This window comes from Mustela lutreola, chromosome X (genome assembly GCF_030435805.1).
Source record: "Mustela lutreola isolate mMusLut2 chromosome X, mMusLut2.pri, whole genome shotgun sequence".
Lineage (NCBI taxonomy): Eukaryota > Metazoa > Chordata > Mammalia > Carnivora > Mustelidae > Mustela > Mustela lutreola.
Genome location: NC_081308.1, coordinates 62,616,675 through 62,633,308, shown reverse-complemented (window position 1 = coordinate 62,633,308; position 16,634 = coordinate 62,616,675). Strand labels below are relative to the sequence as shown.

The following is a 16,634-nucleotide window of genomic DNA, read 5'->3' as shown; positions in this document are numbered from 1 at the left end:
GATGTGGTATATATACACAATGGAATACTATGCAGCCATCAAAAGAAATGAAATCTTGCCATTTGCGACAACATGGATGGAACTAGAGCGTATCATGCTTAGCGAAATAAGTCAAGCAGAGAAAGACAACTATCATATGATCTCCCTGATATGAGGAAGTGGTGATGCAACATGGGGGCTTAAGTGGGTAGGAGAAGAATCAATGAAACAAGATGGGATTGGGAGGGAGACAAACCATAAGTGACTCTTAATCTCACAAAACAAACTGAGGGTTGCTGGGGGGAGGGGGTTTGGGAGAAGGGGGTGGGATTATGGACATTGGGGAGGGTATGTGCTTTGGTAAGTTCTGTGAAGTGTGTAAACCTGGTGATTCACAGACCTGTACCCCTGGGGATAAAAATATATGTTTATAAAAAATAAAAAAAAAATAAAGAATGAATGGTCAACCAGGAAATTAAACAGGAATTGAAAAAATTTATGGAAATAGATAATGAAAACACAATGGTTCAAAATCTGTGGGACACAGCAAAGGTAGACCTGAGAGGAAAATATATAGCAGTACAAGACTTTATCAAGAAACAAGAAAGGTCTCAAATACACAACATAACCCTACATTTAAAGGAAGTGGAGAAAGAACAACAAAGAAAGCCTAAACCCAGCAGGAGAAGAGAAATTATAAAGATCACAGCAGAAATCAATGAAATAGAAACAAACAAACAAACAAACAAAAACAATAGAAAAAAAATAAACGAAACTAGGAGCTGGTTCTTTGAAAGAATTAATAAGATTGATATACCCCTGGCCAGACTTATCAAAAAGAAAAGAGAAAGGCCCCAAATAAATAAAATCATGAATGAAAGAGAAGAGATCACAACCAACACCAAAGAAATACAAACAATTCTAAGAACATATTATGAGCAACTATACGCTAGCAAATTTGACAATCTGGAAGAAATGGATGCATTCCTAGAGACATATAAACTACCACAACCGAACCAGGAAGAAATAGAATACCTGAACAGACCTGTAACCAGTAAGGAGATTGAAGGGGTCGCCAAATGGTGGAAAGAACCAAGATGCCCTTCAACGGACGAACGGATAAAGAAGATGTGGTCCATATACACTATGGAGTATTATGCCTCCATCAGAAAGGATAAATACCCAACTTTTGTAGCAACATGGATGGGACTGGAAGAGATTATGCTGAGTGAAAGAAGTCAAGCAGAGAGTCAATTATCATATGGTTTCAGTTATTTGTAGAGCATAACAAATAACATGGAGGACATAGGGAGATGGAGAGGAGAAGGGAGTTGGGGTAATTGGAAGGGGAGGTGAACCATGAGAGACTATGGACTCTGAAAAACAATCTGAGGGTCTTGAAGGGGTGGGAGGGTGGGAGGTTGGTGGAGCCAGGTGGTGGGTATTAAGGAGGGCACGTATTGCATGGAGCACTGGATGTGGTGCAAAAACAATGAATTCTGTTACGCTGAAAAGATGAAAAAAATCTTTCAGCAAACTAGAGCCCAGGGCCAGACGGCTTCCCAGAAAAATTCTACCAAACATTTAAAGAAGAATTAATTCCTATTCTCCTGAAACTCTTTCAAAAAATAGAAATGGAAGGAAAACTTCCAAACTCATTTTATGAGGCCAGCATTACCATGATCCCAAAACCAGACAAGGATCCCACCAAAAAAGAGAATTACAGACCAATATCCTTGATGTACACAGATGTGAAAATTCTCACCAAAATACTAGCCAATAGGATCCAACGGTACATTAAAAGGGTTATCCACCACGACCAAGTGGGATTTATTCCAGGGCTGCCAGGCTGGTTCAACATTCGCAAATCACTCAATGTGATACAATACATTAATGAAAGAAAGGACAAGAAGCATATGATACTCTGAATAGATGCTGAGAAAGCATTTGACTAAGTACAGCATCCTTTCCTGATCAAAACTCTGCAAAGTGTAGGGATAGTGTGTACATACCTCAATATCATCAAAGCCATCTATGAAAAACTCACCGCAAATATCATTCTTAATGAAGAAAAACAGAGCTTTTCAGCTAAGGTCAGGAACACAGCAGGGGCAGGGATGTCCATTATCACCACTGGTACTCAACATAGTACTAGAAGTCCTAGCCTCAGCAGTCAGACAACAAAAAGAAATTAAAGGCATCCAAATCAGCAAAGAAGAAGTCCAATTCTCACTCCTTGCAGATGATATGATACTATATGTGGAAAACCCAAAAGACTCCACTCCAAATCTGCTAGAACTTATACAGGAATTCAGTAAAGTGTCAGGATATAAAGTCAATGCACAGAAATCAGTTGGATTTCTATACACCAACAACAAGACAGAAGAAAGAGAAATTAAGGAGTCAATCTCATTTACAATTGCACCCAAAACCATAAGATACCTAGGAATAAACCTAACCAAAGAGGCAAAGAATCTGTACTCAGAAAACTATAAAGTACTCATGAAAGAAATTGAGGAAGACACAAAGAAATGGAAAAATGTTCCATGCTCCTGGATTGGAAGAACTAATATTGTGAAAATGTCTATGCTACCTAAAGCAATCTACACATTTCATGCAATTCCTATCAAAATCCCATCCATTTTTTTTCAAAGAAATGGGACAAATTATCCTAAAATTTGTATGGAACCAGAAAAGACCTTGAATAGCCAGAAGAATATTGAAAGAGAAAGCCAAAGTTGGTGGCATCACAATTCCAGACTTCAAGCTCTATTACAAAGCTGTCATCATCAAGACAGTATGTTACTGGCACAAAAACAGACACATAGATCAATGGAACAGAATAGAGAGCCCAGAAATAGGCCTTCAACTCTATGGTCAACTAATCTTCGACAAAGCAGGAAAGAATGTCCAATGGAATAAGGACAGTCTCTTCAACAAATGGTGTTGGGAAAATTGGACAGCCACATGCAGAAAAATGAAACTGGACCATTTCCTTACACCACACATGAAAATAGACTCAAAATGGATGAAGGACCTCAATGTGAGAAAGGAATCCATCAAAATGCTTGAGGAGAATACAGGCAGCAACCTCTTCGATCTCAGCTGCAGCAACATCTTCCTAGGAACATCGCCAAAGGCAAGGGAAGCAAGGGTAAAAATTAACTATTGGGACTTCATCAAGATCAAAAGCTTTTGCACAGCAAAGGTTACAGTTAACAAAACCGAAGACAACTGACAGTATGGGAGAAGATATTTGCAAATGACATATCAGATAAAGGGCTGGTATCCAAAATCTATAAAGAGCGTAGCAAACTCAACACCCAAAGAACAAATAATCAACCAAGAAATGGGCAGAGGACATGAAAAGTCATTTCTGCAAAGAAGACATCCAGATGGCCAACAGACACATGAAAAAGTGCTCCACATCACTTGGTATCAGGGAAATACAAATCAAAACCACAATGAGATACCATCTCATACCAGTCAGAATGGCTAAAATTAACAAGTCAGGAAATGACATGCTGGTGAGGGGAACCCTCCTACATTGTTGGTGGGAATGCAAGCTGGCGCAACCACTTTGGAAAACAGCATGGAGGTTTCTCAAAAAGTTGAAAATAGAGCTACCCTATGACCCAGCAATTGCACTACTGGGTATTTACCCTAAAGATACTAATGTAGTGATCTGAAGGGGCACGTGGACCCGAATGTTTATAGCAGCAATGTCCACAACAGCCAAACTATCGAAAGAACCTAGATGTCCATCAATAGATGAATGGATAAAGAAGTGGTGTATAAATATAGTGGAATACTATGCAGCAATCAAAAGAAACGAAACCTTGCCATTTGTGAGGATGTGGATGGCACTAGAGGGTATTATGCGTAGAGAAGTCAATTGGAGAAAGACAACTATCATATGATCTCCCTGATATGAGGCAGTGGAGATGCAACATGGGGGACTTGGGGAGTAGAAAAAGAGTAAATGAAACAAATGGGATCGGGAGGGAGACAAACCATAAGAGGCTCTTAATCTCACAAAAAAAAAAAAAAAAAAAAAAAAAACCAAAAAACCAAAACCTGAGGATGGCCAGGAGTAGGGGGGTAGGGAGAGGGTGGTGGGGTTATGGAATTTGGGAAGGGTATGTGCTATGGTGAGTACTGTGAAGTGTGTAAACCTGGCGATTCACAGACCTGTACCCCTGGGGCTAATAATACATTATATGTTAATAAAATTTCAAAAAATGTTTGCCACTGAAAAAAAAAAGTGAAGTTACTCTTTTCCCCCTTTATCTGTTTCACCCATCCACCCCATCCACCTCCCCTCCACCAACCACTTGTTTGTTATCTATATTTAAGCATTGTTTTTTGTCTCTTTCCTTTTTACAGTTTTTTGTTTCTTAACTTCCACATGAGTGAAATCATATAGTATTTGTCTTTCTCTGACTTATATCATTTAGTATTATACCCTCTAGATCCATCCATGTTGTTACAAATGGCAAGATTTCAATATTTTTGTGGTTGAGTAATATTCCATTGTGTATATAAACCACACCTTTTTTTAAAATCTATTCATTTATTGATGGACACTTGGGGGTGCTCCCATAATTTGATTATTTTGAGTAATGCTGCAATAAACACAGGTGCATATATCTTTAGAATTAGTGTTTTCATTTGCTCTGGGTAAATACCCAGCAGTGGAATTACTGGGTCATATTGCAATTCTATTTTTAATTTTTTGAGGAATCTCCATACTATTTTCCATAATGGTTGCACCAATTTGCATTCACTCCAACAGTGCAGAAGATTTCCTTTTTCTCTATATCCCTGGCAACAGTTTTTATTTTTTTGTGTTTTTTATTTTAACTATTCTGATGAGTATAAAATGATATTTAATGTCACTTTAATTTGCAATACCCTGATGATTAGTGATGTTGAGTATCTTTGCATGTGTGTTGGCCATCTGTATGTCTTCTTTGAACAATGTTTAAGCAGGTCCTCTGCTCATTTAAAATTAGATTACTTTTTGGTGTTGAGTTGTATAAGGTCTTCATACATTTTAGATATTAACCCTTTATTGGACATATTGTTTGGAAATATCTACCCTTATTCAGTACATTGCCTTTTTTGTTGATGGTTTCCTTTACTATGCAAAGGCTTTCAATTTTGGTATAGTCCTAGTATTTTAATTTAGCTTTTGTTTCCCTTGTCAGAGGAGACATATCTGGAAAATATTTCTATGGCAGAAAGTGTTTCATTGGCAGAAATTACTGCCTATGTTTCCTTCAAGAAATTTTACAATTTCATGTCTCATATTTAGATCTTTAATCCATTTTCAGTTTTTTTGCTGTGTATGGTATAGGAAAATGGTCCAGTTTTTTCTTTTGCATGTACCTGTCCAATTTTCCCAATACAATTTGTTGAAGAAACTGTATATCCCACTGTATATTCTTGCCTCTTTTGTAGTAGAATTATAGACCAGGAAAGCTTGGGTTTATTTCTGGACTCTCTATTCTGTTTCATTGACTTCTGTGTCTATTTTTGTACCAGTACCATACTATTTTGATTATTGCAGCTATGTACTATATCTTGAAATCTGGGATTGTGATGCTTCCAGCTTTGTTGTTCTTTTTCAAGTTTGTTTTAGTTTTTTGAGGTCTTTTGAGATTCCAGATAAATTTTAGGATTATTGTTCTAGTTTTGTGAAAAATGTTGTTGGTATTTTGATAGGGATTGCACTGAATTTCTAGATAACTTTGGGCAGCATTGACATTTTAACAATTTTGTTCTTCCAATCTATGAGCATGGAATATATTTCCATTTGCTTGTGTTATCCTCATTTCTTTTTCACCAATGTTTTATAGTTTTTGGAGTATAGGTTTTTCACCTCCTTCGTTAAGTTTATTCCTAGGTACTTAATTATTATTGGTGCAATTACAAATGGGATTGCTTTCTTAATTTTTCTATTTCATTGTTAGTGTATAGAAATGCAACAGATTTCTTACATTGATTTGTACCCTGCAACTTTGCTGAATTCATTTATCAGTTGTGGCATGTTTTTGGTGGAGTCTTTCAGGTTTTCGTATATAGTATCATGTCATCCTCAAATAGCAAAAGTTTTACTTCTTGGCTGATTTGGATACCTTTTATTTCCTTTTGTTGTCTGATAGCTATGGCTAGGAGGACTTCCAGTAATATGTTGAAGAAAAGTGGTGAGAGTGTACATACTTGTTTTGTTCCTAATCTTAGAAGAAAAGCACAGTTTTTCCCCATTGAGAATGATATTAGCTGTGGGTTTTTCATATATGGCCTTCACTATGTTGAGGTATGTTCTCTCTAAACCTACTTTGTTGAGAGTTTTTAATCATGAATGATGTTGTACTTCGTCAAAAGCCTTTTCTGCATTGATTTTTATTTTTTTTTCTGTTGTCAATGTGATGTATCACATTGTTTAATTTATGAATATTGAACCACACTAGGATCCCTGGAATAAAACCCACTCGATTATGATGAATGAGGTTTTTGGATGTGTTGTTTTATTTGGTTTGCTAATATTTTGAAAATTTTTGTGTCTGTGTTCATCAGACTATTGGCCTGTAGTTTTCTTTTTTTTTTTTAATAAAGATTTAATTTATTTATCTGACAGAGATCACAAGTAGGCAGAGAGAAAAAGAGAGAAGGGGAAGCAGACTCCCTGCAGAGCAGAGAGCCCAATGTGGGGCTCGATCCCAGGACTCTGGGATCATGACCTGAGCTGAAGACAGAGGCTTTAACCCACTGAGCCACCCAGGTGCCCCTGTAGTTTTCTTCTTTCTTTCTTTCTTTCTTTCTTTCTTTCTTTTTTTATTTTTGATGTGCCTCTTTCTGGTTTGGGCATCAGGAAAATGTTGGCTTCATACAATTAATTTGGAAACCTTCCTTTCCCTTTATTTTTTGGGAATAGTTTAAGAGGATAGGTACTGGGGTGCCTGGGTGGCTCATGCCTTCGGCTTAGATCATGGTCCCAGGGTCCTGGGATCGAGCCCGTGTTGGGCTTCCTGCTCTGCGGGGAGCCTGCTTTCCCCCTCTCTCTCTGCCTGCCTCTCTGCCTACTTTTGATCTCTGTCAAATGAATAAATGAAATCTTAAAAATAAAAAGAGGATAGGTACTAACTTTTCTTTAAATGTTTGGCAGAATTTACCTGTTAAGTCCTTTGGTCCTGGACTTTTGTTTGTTGGGAGTTTTTTTTTTTTTTTTTTTAAATTACTGACTCAATTTCGTTGCTACTAATTAGTTTATCCAAATTTTGTAACACTTCCTTTTTCAGTTTTTTTTAAAGATTTTTGTTTATTTATTTGACAGAGAGACACACAGAGAGAGCACAAGTAGGCAGAGAAGCAGGCAGAGGGAGAGGGAGAAGCAGACTCCGCACTGAGCAGGGAGTCCGATGTGGGACTTGATCCCAGGACCCTGGGATCATAACCTGAGCTAAAGGCAGCTGCTTAACTGACTAAGCCACTCAGGCAACCCTTCTTTTTTTCAGTTTTTAAGGTTATATGTTTCTAGGAATTTATCCTAGAAATTTCTTCTAGGTTGTTCAATTATTGGCATATAATTTTTCATAATATTCTCTTATAATTGTTTGTATTGCTCTGATGCTGGCTGTTATTTGTCCTTCATTTCTGATTTTATTTATTTAAGTAATTTCTCTCTCTCTCTCTTTGGTGAGTTTGGCTAAAAGTTTATCACTTTTGTTTGCCTTTTTAAAAATTATTATGTTCACTTAGTCACCATATAGTTTATTAGTTTTTGATGTGGTGTTCAAGGATTCATTAGTTGCTTATAACACCCAGTGCTCATCATAACACATGCCCTGCTTAATATCCATCACCCAGTTACCCATCTCTCTCTCCCTTCTGTAACCTTCAGTTTGTTTCCCAGAGTCCAAAGCTTCTCATGGTTTGTCTCTTTCTCTGATTCCTTCCCATTCAGTTTTTCCTCCCTTCTGCTGTTCCTCTGTCCTAGTCCTTATGTTCCACATACAAATAAAAACATATGATAATTGTCTCTCTCTGATTGACTTATTTCAGTTAGCATAACCTCCAGTTTCATGTTATCTGTTCAGAGAATGAGCTCCTAGTTTCAGTGATCTGTTCTATTATTTCTTCAGCCTCTATTTCATTTATTTCTGCTCTAACCTTTATTATTTCCATGCTTCTACTGACTTTGGGCTCTATTTGCTTTTATTTTTCTTGCTCCTTTAGGTTAAAGTTTAGGTTGTTTATTTGAGATTTTTCTTGCTTCTTGATGCAGCCCTATATTCCTATAATTTTCCTTCTTAGAATAGTTTTTGCTGCATCCTAACACTTTTGGATCATTGTTTTTCCATTTTCATATGTCTTAATGTATTTTTTTATTTTCTCTTTGATTTCTTAAATAAATCCTTCATTGTTTAGAAACACTTTATTTAGCCTCCATGTATTTGTATTCTTTCTAGATTTTTTTCTTATGATTGATTTCTGGTTTCATACCATTGTGGTCAAAAAAGATGCACAATATGATTTCAATATTTTAAAACTTACTGATATTGGTTTGGTGGCCTAACATGTTATCTATTCTGGAGAATGTGCATTTGAAAAGAATGTGCATTCTGCTGTTTTAGGATGGGATGTTCTAAATATATTGGTTAGGTCCATTTGGTCCAGTGTGTCATTGAAAGCCACTGTTTCCTTGTTGATTTTTGGTTTGGATGACCTATCCATTGATGTAAGTAAGGTGTTAAAATCCTCTGTTATTATTGTGTTACTGTCAGTTTCTTTTTTTATATCTTTTAATAATTACCTTTTATATTTAGATAGTCCTATCTTGGGTCCATAAATATTTAGAATTGTTATATCCTCTTGTTGGATTGCTTCCTTTATCATTATGTGGTGTCTTTTTTTTTTTTTTAACAAGGCTTCTTTCTTTGTTTCTTCATTTTTTTTTGTTTCTTTCTTTCTTTTAAAAGATTTATTTATTTATTTATTTGAGAGAGAGAGAGATTGAGAGAGACAGCGGGTGCACACGGAGAAGTTAAAGGAGAAGCAGACTCTCCACTGAGCAGGGAGCCCAATGTGAGGCTTGATCCCAGGACCCTGTGATCATAACTTGAGCTGAAGGCAGATGCTCAGCTGAATGAGCCACCCAGGTGTCCCTGTGTAGTGTGCTGTTTCTTGTTACAATCTTTGTCTTTGTCTTTAAGTCTGATATATCTAATAGAATTATTGATACCCTCTTTGCTTCCATTGGTATGGCAAATGTTTTTCCATCCCTCCATTTTCAATCTGCATGAGTCTTTAGGTCTGAAATTAGTCTCTTGTAGGCAGCATTGCCTTTTTATCCATCCAGTCACCTATGTCTTATGATTAGAGCATTTAGTCCACTTACATTCAAAATAATTATAAATGGTGTATACTTAGTACCATTTTGTTACTTGTATTATGTTTTTTTCTAGTTATTTTATTTATTTATCTATGCATTTAGTTTTTTCAAAAAAGATCTTATTTATTCATTTTAGAGAGAGAGCAAGAGCAAGCGCAGGAGTGGAGGGAGGGTCAGAGGAACAATCAGATTCCCCACTGAGTGGGGTGTCTGATGCAGTGATTGATCCCAGGACTTGGAGATCATGCCTTGAACAGAAGTCAGATGCTCAACAGACTGAGCCACTCAGGTGCCCCGTCTTTAGTTCTTTTCTTTTCCTTTCTTCTCTTGTTCTTTTCTCTTGTGGTTGATTGCTTTATTTAGTGATGTGCTTGGATCCCTTTCTCTATTTTTTGTATATATTATAGGTTTTTGATTTGTGGTTACCATTATGCTCATATAAAGTATCTTGTGCATACAGCAGCCTATATTCAGTTGATAGTCACTTAAGTTTAGACCCATTCTAAACCTCATGCTCCTCTATTTTCACCTGACTGAATTTTTGATTCTTTCTCTGTACCACTTTACCCTGTATTTCCTCTGTTTTTTCTTACCTCAGAAATGGCAGTTCTACTAGTCTAGTACCTTAAGTCCAAAACTGTGGCATCATCCTGGGCTTTTCTCTGTCTTTCGTACTACTTATCTAATCAATATGACAATCCTGTCAGCTATTCTTTTGAAATCTACCCAGAATCTGACCACTATCTCACCACTCACATGGTCCCCATCCTGGTCTAAAGCAACCTCATCTTTTCCCTGGATGATTGGTATACTCCCCTAACAGGTCACCCTGCTTCTGTTCTTTCTCTCTGCATCTATTTTCTCATTTGATTTTTTATTTGAATTCCAGTATAGTTAATAAACAATATTATATCAGTTTCAGGTGTACAATACAGTGATCAATAATTCCATACCTCACCTGGTTCTTATCATGGCAAATGCCCTCTTTAATCCCTATTTCCCCAGACCTCTGCTCTGTAGTAACCATCACATTGTTCTCTATTGTCCATTTCTTAGTTTGTCTCTTGTTTTTCCTTTGCTCATTTTTTTTTCTTAAATTTTACATATGACTGAAAGCATATGGCATTTTTCTTTCTCTGACTTATTTCACTTAGCATTATACTCTCTAGCTCCAGCCGCGTCATTGCAAATGGCAAGATTTCATCACTTTTATTGCTGAATAATATTCCACTGTACATATACCACATCTTTTTTATCCATTCATCAACTGATGGACAATTGGGTTGTTGCCATATCTTGGCTGCTGTGAATAATGCTGCTGTAAACATAGTGCCCTTGTATTTTTTGAATTAGTGTTCTTGTATTCTTTGGGAAAATACCCCATAGTGGGATTGCTGGATCATAGGGTAATTCTATTTTTAAATTCTGAGGACTCTCCATACAGATTCCCACAGTAGCTGCACCAGTTTGCATTCCCACCAAAATTGCCTTCAGCTATTTTCAATAACTCAGAAAGAGATATTATGTTAAAACAGGGGCCAGACCTGTCAAGTCTCTGCTCAAAATCCTCCAATTGGTCCCTTGTCCTACAAGGGTCCGTATTGACTTTGCTCACTGATCTCATGTCCTTCCTACACTTTCTTGCTCACTTTGCTCCTAGCCACACTGATCTTTTTAGAACGTACCAAGAAAATTTCTGCTACAGAGCATTTGTACTTACTATTTCTTCTCTCTCTTCTCCTCAAAATATACAGGGGGCCCATACCTTCGTTTCATTCCAATCTCTTCTCAAATGCTCCCTTATTGGAGAGATCTTCCCTGATAACTTCCCAGCACACAACACACTTTCTTTCCCATTTTCCCTGCTATATTTCCTTCCACAACATTTACCACGACCAAATTTATTTATTTATTGTCTATTTTTTTTACACTGTAAGTTAAACTCATTGAGGGCAAAAAGAAACATCTATTGAGGGTCTCTTATGTGCCAGGTCATTTTCTAGGCCATGGGGATATAAAAATGAACAAAACAGATAATGCCACTATCCTTCTGGCATTTCCATTATATAATTATAATAAGCTGCTATATTTTCTCAGTAAATATTTGATGAATGCATTGAATAAATATAGCATACACTCAATATAGTAATAGGAATGGCTCAAATTTAAAGAAAATAAATGGTTCTGTAGCTTCCCAGGTGAAAGGCTAGAAATTTATTTGAATCCCAGGACCTCTAGACATTCTATACTCCTACTTCTAAGGTCTCTTGGGTTCCTCTTAAGTATACTGTTTAAAGAAAAATATCTGAAAGACATCCAAATAAGTAAGGAAGAAGCCAAGCTTTCACTCTTTCCAGAAGACATGACACTCTATGTGGAAAACCCAAAAGACTCCACCAAAAATTGATAGAAAGATTCATGCATTCAGTACAGAGACAGGATATAAAATCATCATACCAAAATCTGTTGCATTTCTATACTCCAATAATGAAGTGCCAGAAAGAGAAATCAAGGAGTAGATCCCATTTACCATTGCATCTAAAATCATAAGACACCTTGGAATAAACCTAACCAAAGTGGTAATAGATCTGTACTCTGAAAACTATGAAACACTGATGAAAGAAACTGAAGATGACACAAAGAAGTGGAAAAAGACGTTCCATGCTCGTGGATTGGAAGAAAAAATATTGTTAAAATGTCTATACTACCCAAAGCAATCTACACATTCAGTGCAACCCCCATCAAAATACCACGAGCATTTTTCACAGAGCTAGAACAAACAATCCTAAAATTTGTATGGAACCACAAAAGACCCCAAATAGCCAAAACGATGCTGAAAAAGAATCCAGAGCAATGTTGAAAAAGAAACCAAAACTGGAGGCATCACAGTCCCAGACTTCAAGCTGTATTACAAAGCTGTAATAATAAACACAGCATGGTACTGGCACAAAAATGGACACATAGATCAATGGAACAGAACAGAGGACCCACAACTATCTGGTCAACTAATCCTCCATAAAGCAGGAAAGAATATCCAATGGAAAAAGGACAGTCTCTTCAACAAAGTGTGCTGGGAAAACTGGACGGCAACACACAGAAGAATGAAACTGGGCCAATTTCTTACACCCACACACAAAAATAAATTCAAGGGGTGCCTGGGTGTCTCAGTCAGTTAAGTGTCTGCCTTCGGCTCAGTTCATGATGCTGGGGTCCTGGGATTGAGCCCCACATCGGGAATCCCTGCTCAGCAGGGAGTCTGCAGCTCCCTCTCCCTCTGCTGCTGCCCCTGCTTGTGTTTTCTCTGTCTCTCTGTCAAATAAATAAATAAAACCCTTAAAAAATAAAATAAATTCAAAATGGATGAAAAACCTAAATGTATTTTGCTGGTGATATTTTGATAGGGGTAGACACATGCTATCTTTAAATCCAGATGGCTTTGCAGCAGTCCAGGCTCTGTGTTCCACAAATTCCTGTCCAAGGAGGTACTTTCTGTCATTTGACAGAGTGATGTTGAAATAGCATTCAATGACTCTGCCCAGGAGCTAGTGCAACATCTTGTTATACCCCACAAAGTGCATAGCTAGTCAATTCAAAATTGTTTCATCCTCAGTAAGAAGGGTTCTAATGGCACATCATAAACTTGCTGACAGGGAAATCAACATCATCAACTTTAATTACAAACACCAACAATTTGCCAGGTACTGGGATAGATTCTACAGTTATATAAAGATAAATGAGCCCCTACACTCAAGGAACTTACAGATGAGTTCGAAGTTCTAATTCATATTTGAGCATGGTAGCTAATACCAACATTGACATGAATACCATTGGGATTAACACACCATGTAAGTGCCACCATGACATTCCGTCAATTTCAAGAATAGGAGTGAATCTTCTTGGTGGCCTTAGTAGATAGATATGGGGTGTCCCCAGGAGAGGTGGGGTCCTTATGGAGTGTGATCTTGAGAGATATAAATGCCACCATGGCTCTCAGATACACTTGAAAGGACTGAAAATATCTGGAGTTGAAGGAGAGAGGATCCTTGTATAGTCAATTCTGTGTCAAGCTATATGGACTGATTTGTAGTTTAGACTGAAAAAAAAATTCTGTGACCTTTGATCAACGGACAATATGTGAGATAGTGAAGCACACGTGAGAAGGCAGTGCTCAAAAGGGTACTCCTCATTTATCATAACATGTGATAAAAGATCACCCAAACAGACTTACCATCTGCACCTTCACTGCTTTTGCTTCTTTTATTGCGGCGAACACGCCTACTTTCCTCTTCAGAGTATGATTTTTCATCAGGGAAGAAGAAATTCAGAAGGGCCATCTACAAAAATAAAAAGGAGATGAGTTAAAGGTTGACCCTCATCAACCAGAGCCAACATAAAAAACTGGCTTTCCTATCATATGATCTCCCTGATATGAGGAAGTGGAGATGCAACATAGGGGGTTTGGGGGGTAGGAAAAGAATAAATGAAACAAGATGGGATTGGGAGGGAGACAAACCATAAGAGACAATCTCACAATACAAACTGAGTGTTGCTGTGGGGAGGGGGGTTGAAAGAGGGTGGTGGGGTTATGGACGTTGGGGAAGGTATGTGCTATGTTGAGTGCTGTGAAGTGTATAAACCTGTTGATTCACAGACCTGTACCCCTGGGGCTAAAAATACATTATATATTTATGAAAAAATAAAAAAAAATAATTAAAACAAAACAAAAAAACTGGCTTTCTGTAGAGAGTCTAACTTAACCTGAAATCAGTGTATCTGAAACCTGAACCATCTTCTCTTACACTGTACAAATATATTTAATTTTTTGGAGCATAGCTTAACCTTATTTTTATTGTAAAACTTTAAATAATATTAAAAATAAAGTAAAAATCACAAGAATCTCATCTCTCCTAGATAACCACCATTATTTTTCTATACATATATTTTTTACATAACAGATTATTTTCATTTGGTTTTATACTTTTTATACCCTGTTTTCTTCATTCAAAAAAATATTTTCTATGGTCCAAGGAATCTGTGTCTTCATGTTTAATGACTATACTGTATTTCATGATAAGGATGTACCATCATTGCCACCAGTTGTTATTATTATTTAACACATAGTGTAGAATTGGTCTCAGGAGAATTTAGTGATTCAGCACTTACATATAATATCCAGTGCTCATCCCAACAAGTTCCCTCTTTAGTGCCCATCACCCATTTAGCCCATCCCCCCACTGACCTCCCCTCAGTCTGTTCCCTATCACTTTCAATTTCTTATGGTTTGCCTCCCTCTCTGTTTTTATCTTATTTTTCCTTCCTCTTCCCTGTGTTCATCTGTTTTGATTCTTAAATTCCATATATGAGTGCAATCATATGACATTTGTCTCTGACTGACTTATTAATACACTGTAGTTCCATCCCTGTTGCTGCAAATGGCAAGCTTTCATTCTTTTTGATTGCTGAGTAATATTTCATTGAATATATATACCACATCTTCTTTGTCCATTCATCAGTCAATAGACATTTGGACTCTTTCCATAATTTGGCTATTGTTGATAGTGCTGCTATAAATACTGCTAAAACACAGGGTGCATGTGCCCCTTTGAATCAGGACTTTTGAATCCTTTGGATAAATACCAAGTAGTACAATTGCTGGATGGTAGGGGAGTTTTATTTTTAACTTTTTGAGGAGCCTCCATACTGTTTTCCAGAGTGGCTCTACAAGTTTGCATTCCCACAAACTGTGCACAAGGGTTCCTCTTTTTCTGCATCCTGGCCAACATCTGCTGTTTACTATACTGTTAATTTTAGCCATTCAGAAGAGGTGTGGTTTTGAATTGTATTTCTCTGATGATGAGTGATGTTGAGCATCTTTTCATGTGTTTGTTAGCTGTCTCGATATCTTCTTTGGTGAAATATCTGCTCATGTCTTCCACCTATTTCTTAACTGGATTTTCTTATTTTGGGGGTATTAAGTTTGATAAGTTCTTTCTAGGTTTTGGATACTAGCCCTTTAGCAGATATGTCATTTGCAAATATGTTGTCCCATTCCACTGGTTGCCTTTTAGTTTTCTTGATTGTTTCCTTTGCTGTGAAGAAGCTTTTTATCTTGATGAGGTCCCAAGAGTTCATTGCTTTTGTTTTTCTTGCCTCCAGAGACATGTCTAGTAAGGATTTGTGTGGCTAGGGTCAAAGAGTTGGTGCTTGTTTTCTCCTATAGGATTTTTTTTTCAATATATTTATCTTCAGAAAAACAGTATTCATTATATTTTCACTGCACCCAGTGCTCCATGCAATCTATGCCCTCTATAATACCCACCACCTGGTACCACAACCTCCCACACCCCCGCCACTTCAAACCCCTCAGATTGTTTTTCAGAGTCCATAGTCTCTCATGATTCACCACCCCTTCCAATTTACCCCAACTCCCTTCTCCTCTCTAACACCCCTTGGAAAGAACCAAGATGCCCTTCATCTTGGATGAAGGAAGATGTGGTCCATATACACTATGGAGTACTATGCCTCCATCAGAAAGGATGAATACCCAACTTTTGTAGCAACATGGACGGGACTGGAAGAGATTATGAAATAAGTCAAGCAGAGAGAGTCAATTATCATATGGTTTCACTTATTTGTGGAGCATAACAAATATCTCCTCTAGGGTTTTGATGGTTCCCTGTCTTACATTTAGGTTTTTCATCCATTTTGAATTTATTTTATTTTTTAAGGGTTTTATTTATTTATTTGACAGAGAGACAGAGAAAACACAAGCAGGGGCAGCAGCAGAGGGAGAGGGAGCTGCAGACTCCCTGCTGAGCAGGGATTCCCGATGTGGGGCTCAATCCCAGGACCCCAGCATCATGAACTGAGCCGAAGGCAGACACTTAACTGACTGAGACACCCAGGCACCCCTTGAATTTATTTTTGTGTGTGGGTGTAAGAAATTGGCCCAGTTTCATTCTTCTGTGTGTTGCCGTCCAGTTTTCCCAGCACACTTTGTTGAAGAGACTGTCCTTTTTCCATTGGATATTCTTTCCTGCTTTATGGAGGATTAGTTGACCAGATAGTTGTGGGTCCTCTGTTCTGTTCCATTGATCTATGTGTCCATTTTTGTGCCAGTATCATGCTGTGTTTATTATTACAGCTTTGTAATACAGCTTGAAGTCTGGGACTGTGATGCCTCCAGTTTTGGTTTCTTTTTCAACATTGCTCTGGATTCTTTTTCAGCATCGTTTTGGCTATTTGGGGTCTTTTGTGG

At 37.4% G+C, this 16,634-nt stretch overlaps 1 protein-coding gene across 4 annotated transcripts in view; it reads right to left on the bottom strand.

The window, feature by feature from the left end:
* The window catches only part of EDA (ectodysplasin A), a 505,964-nt gene that overhangs the window by 148,950 nt on the left and 340,380 nt on the right, over positions 1–16,634 (bottom strand). For all 4 annotated transcript variants that reach the window (XM_059158285.1, XM_059158286.1, XM_059158283.1 and 1 more), the window contains exon 2: positions 13,605–13,710. In XM_059158285.1, coding sequence (XP_059014268.1) covers positions 13,605–13,710 — 106 coding nt within the window. The remainder of the gene's footprint in view (positions 1–13,604; positions 13,711–16,634) is intronic.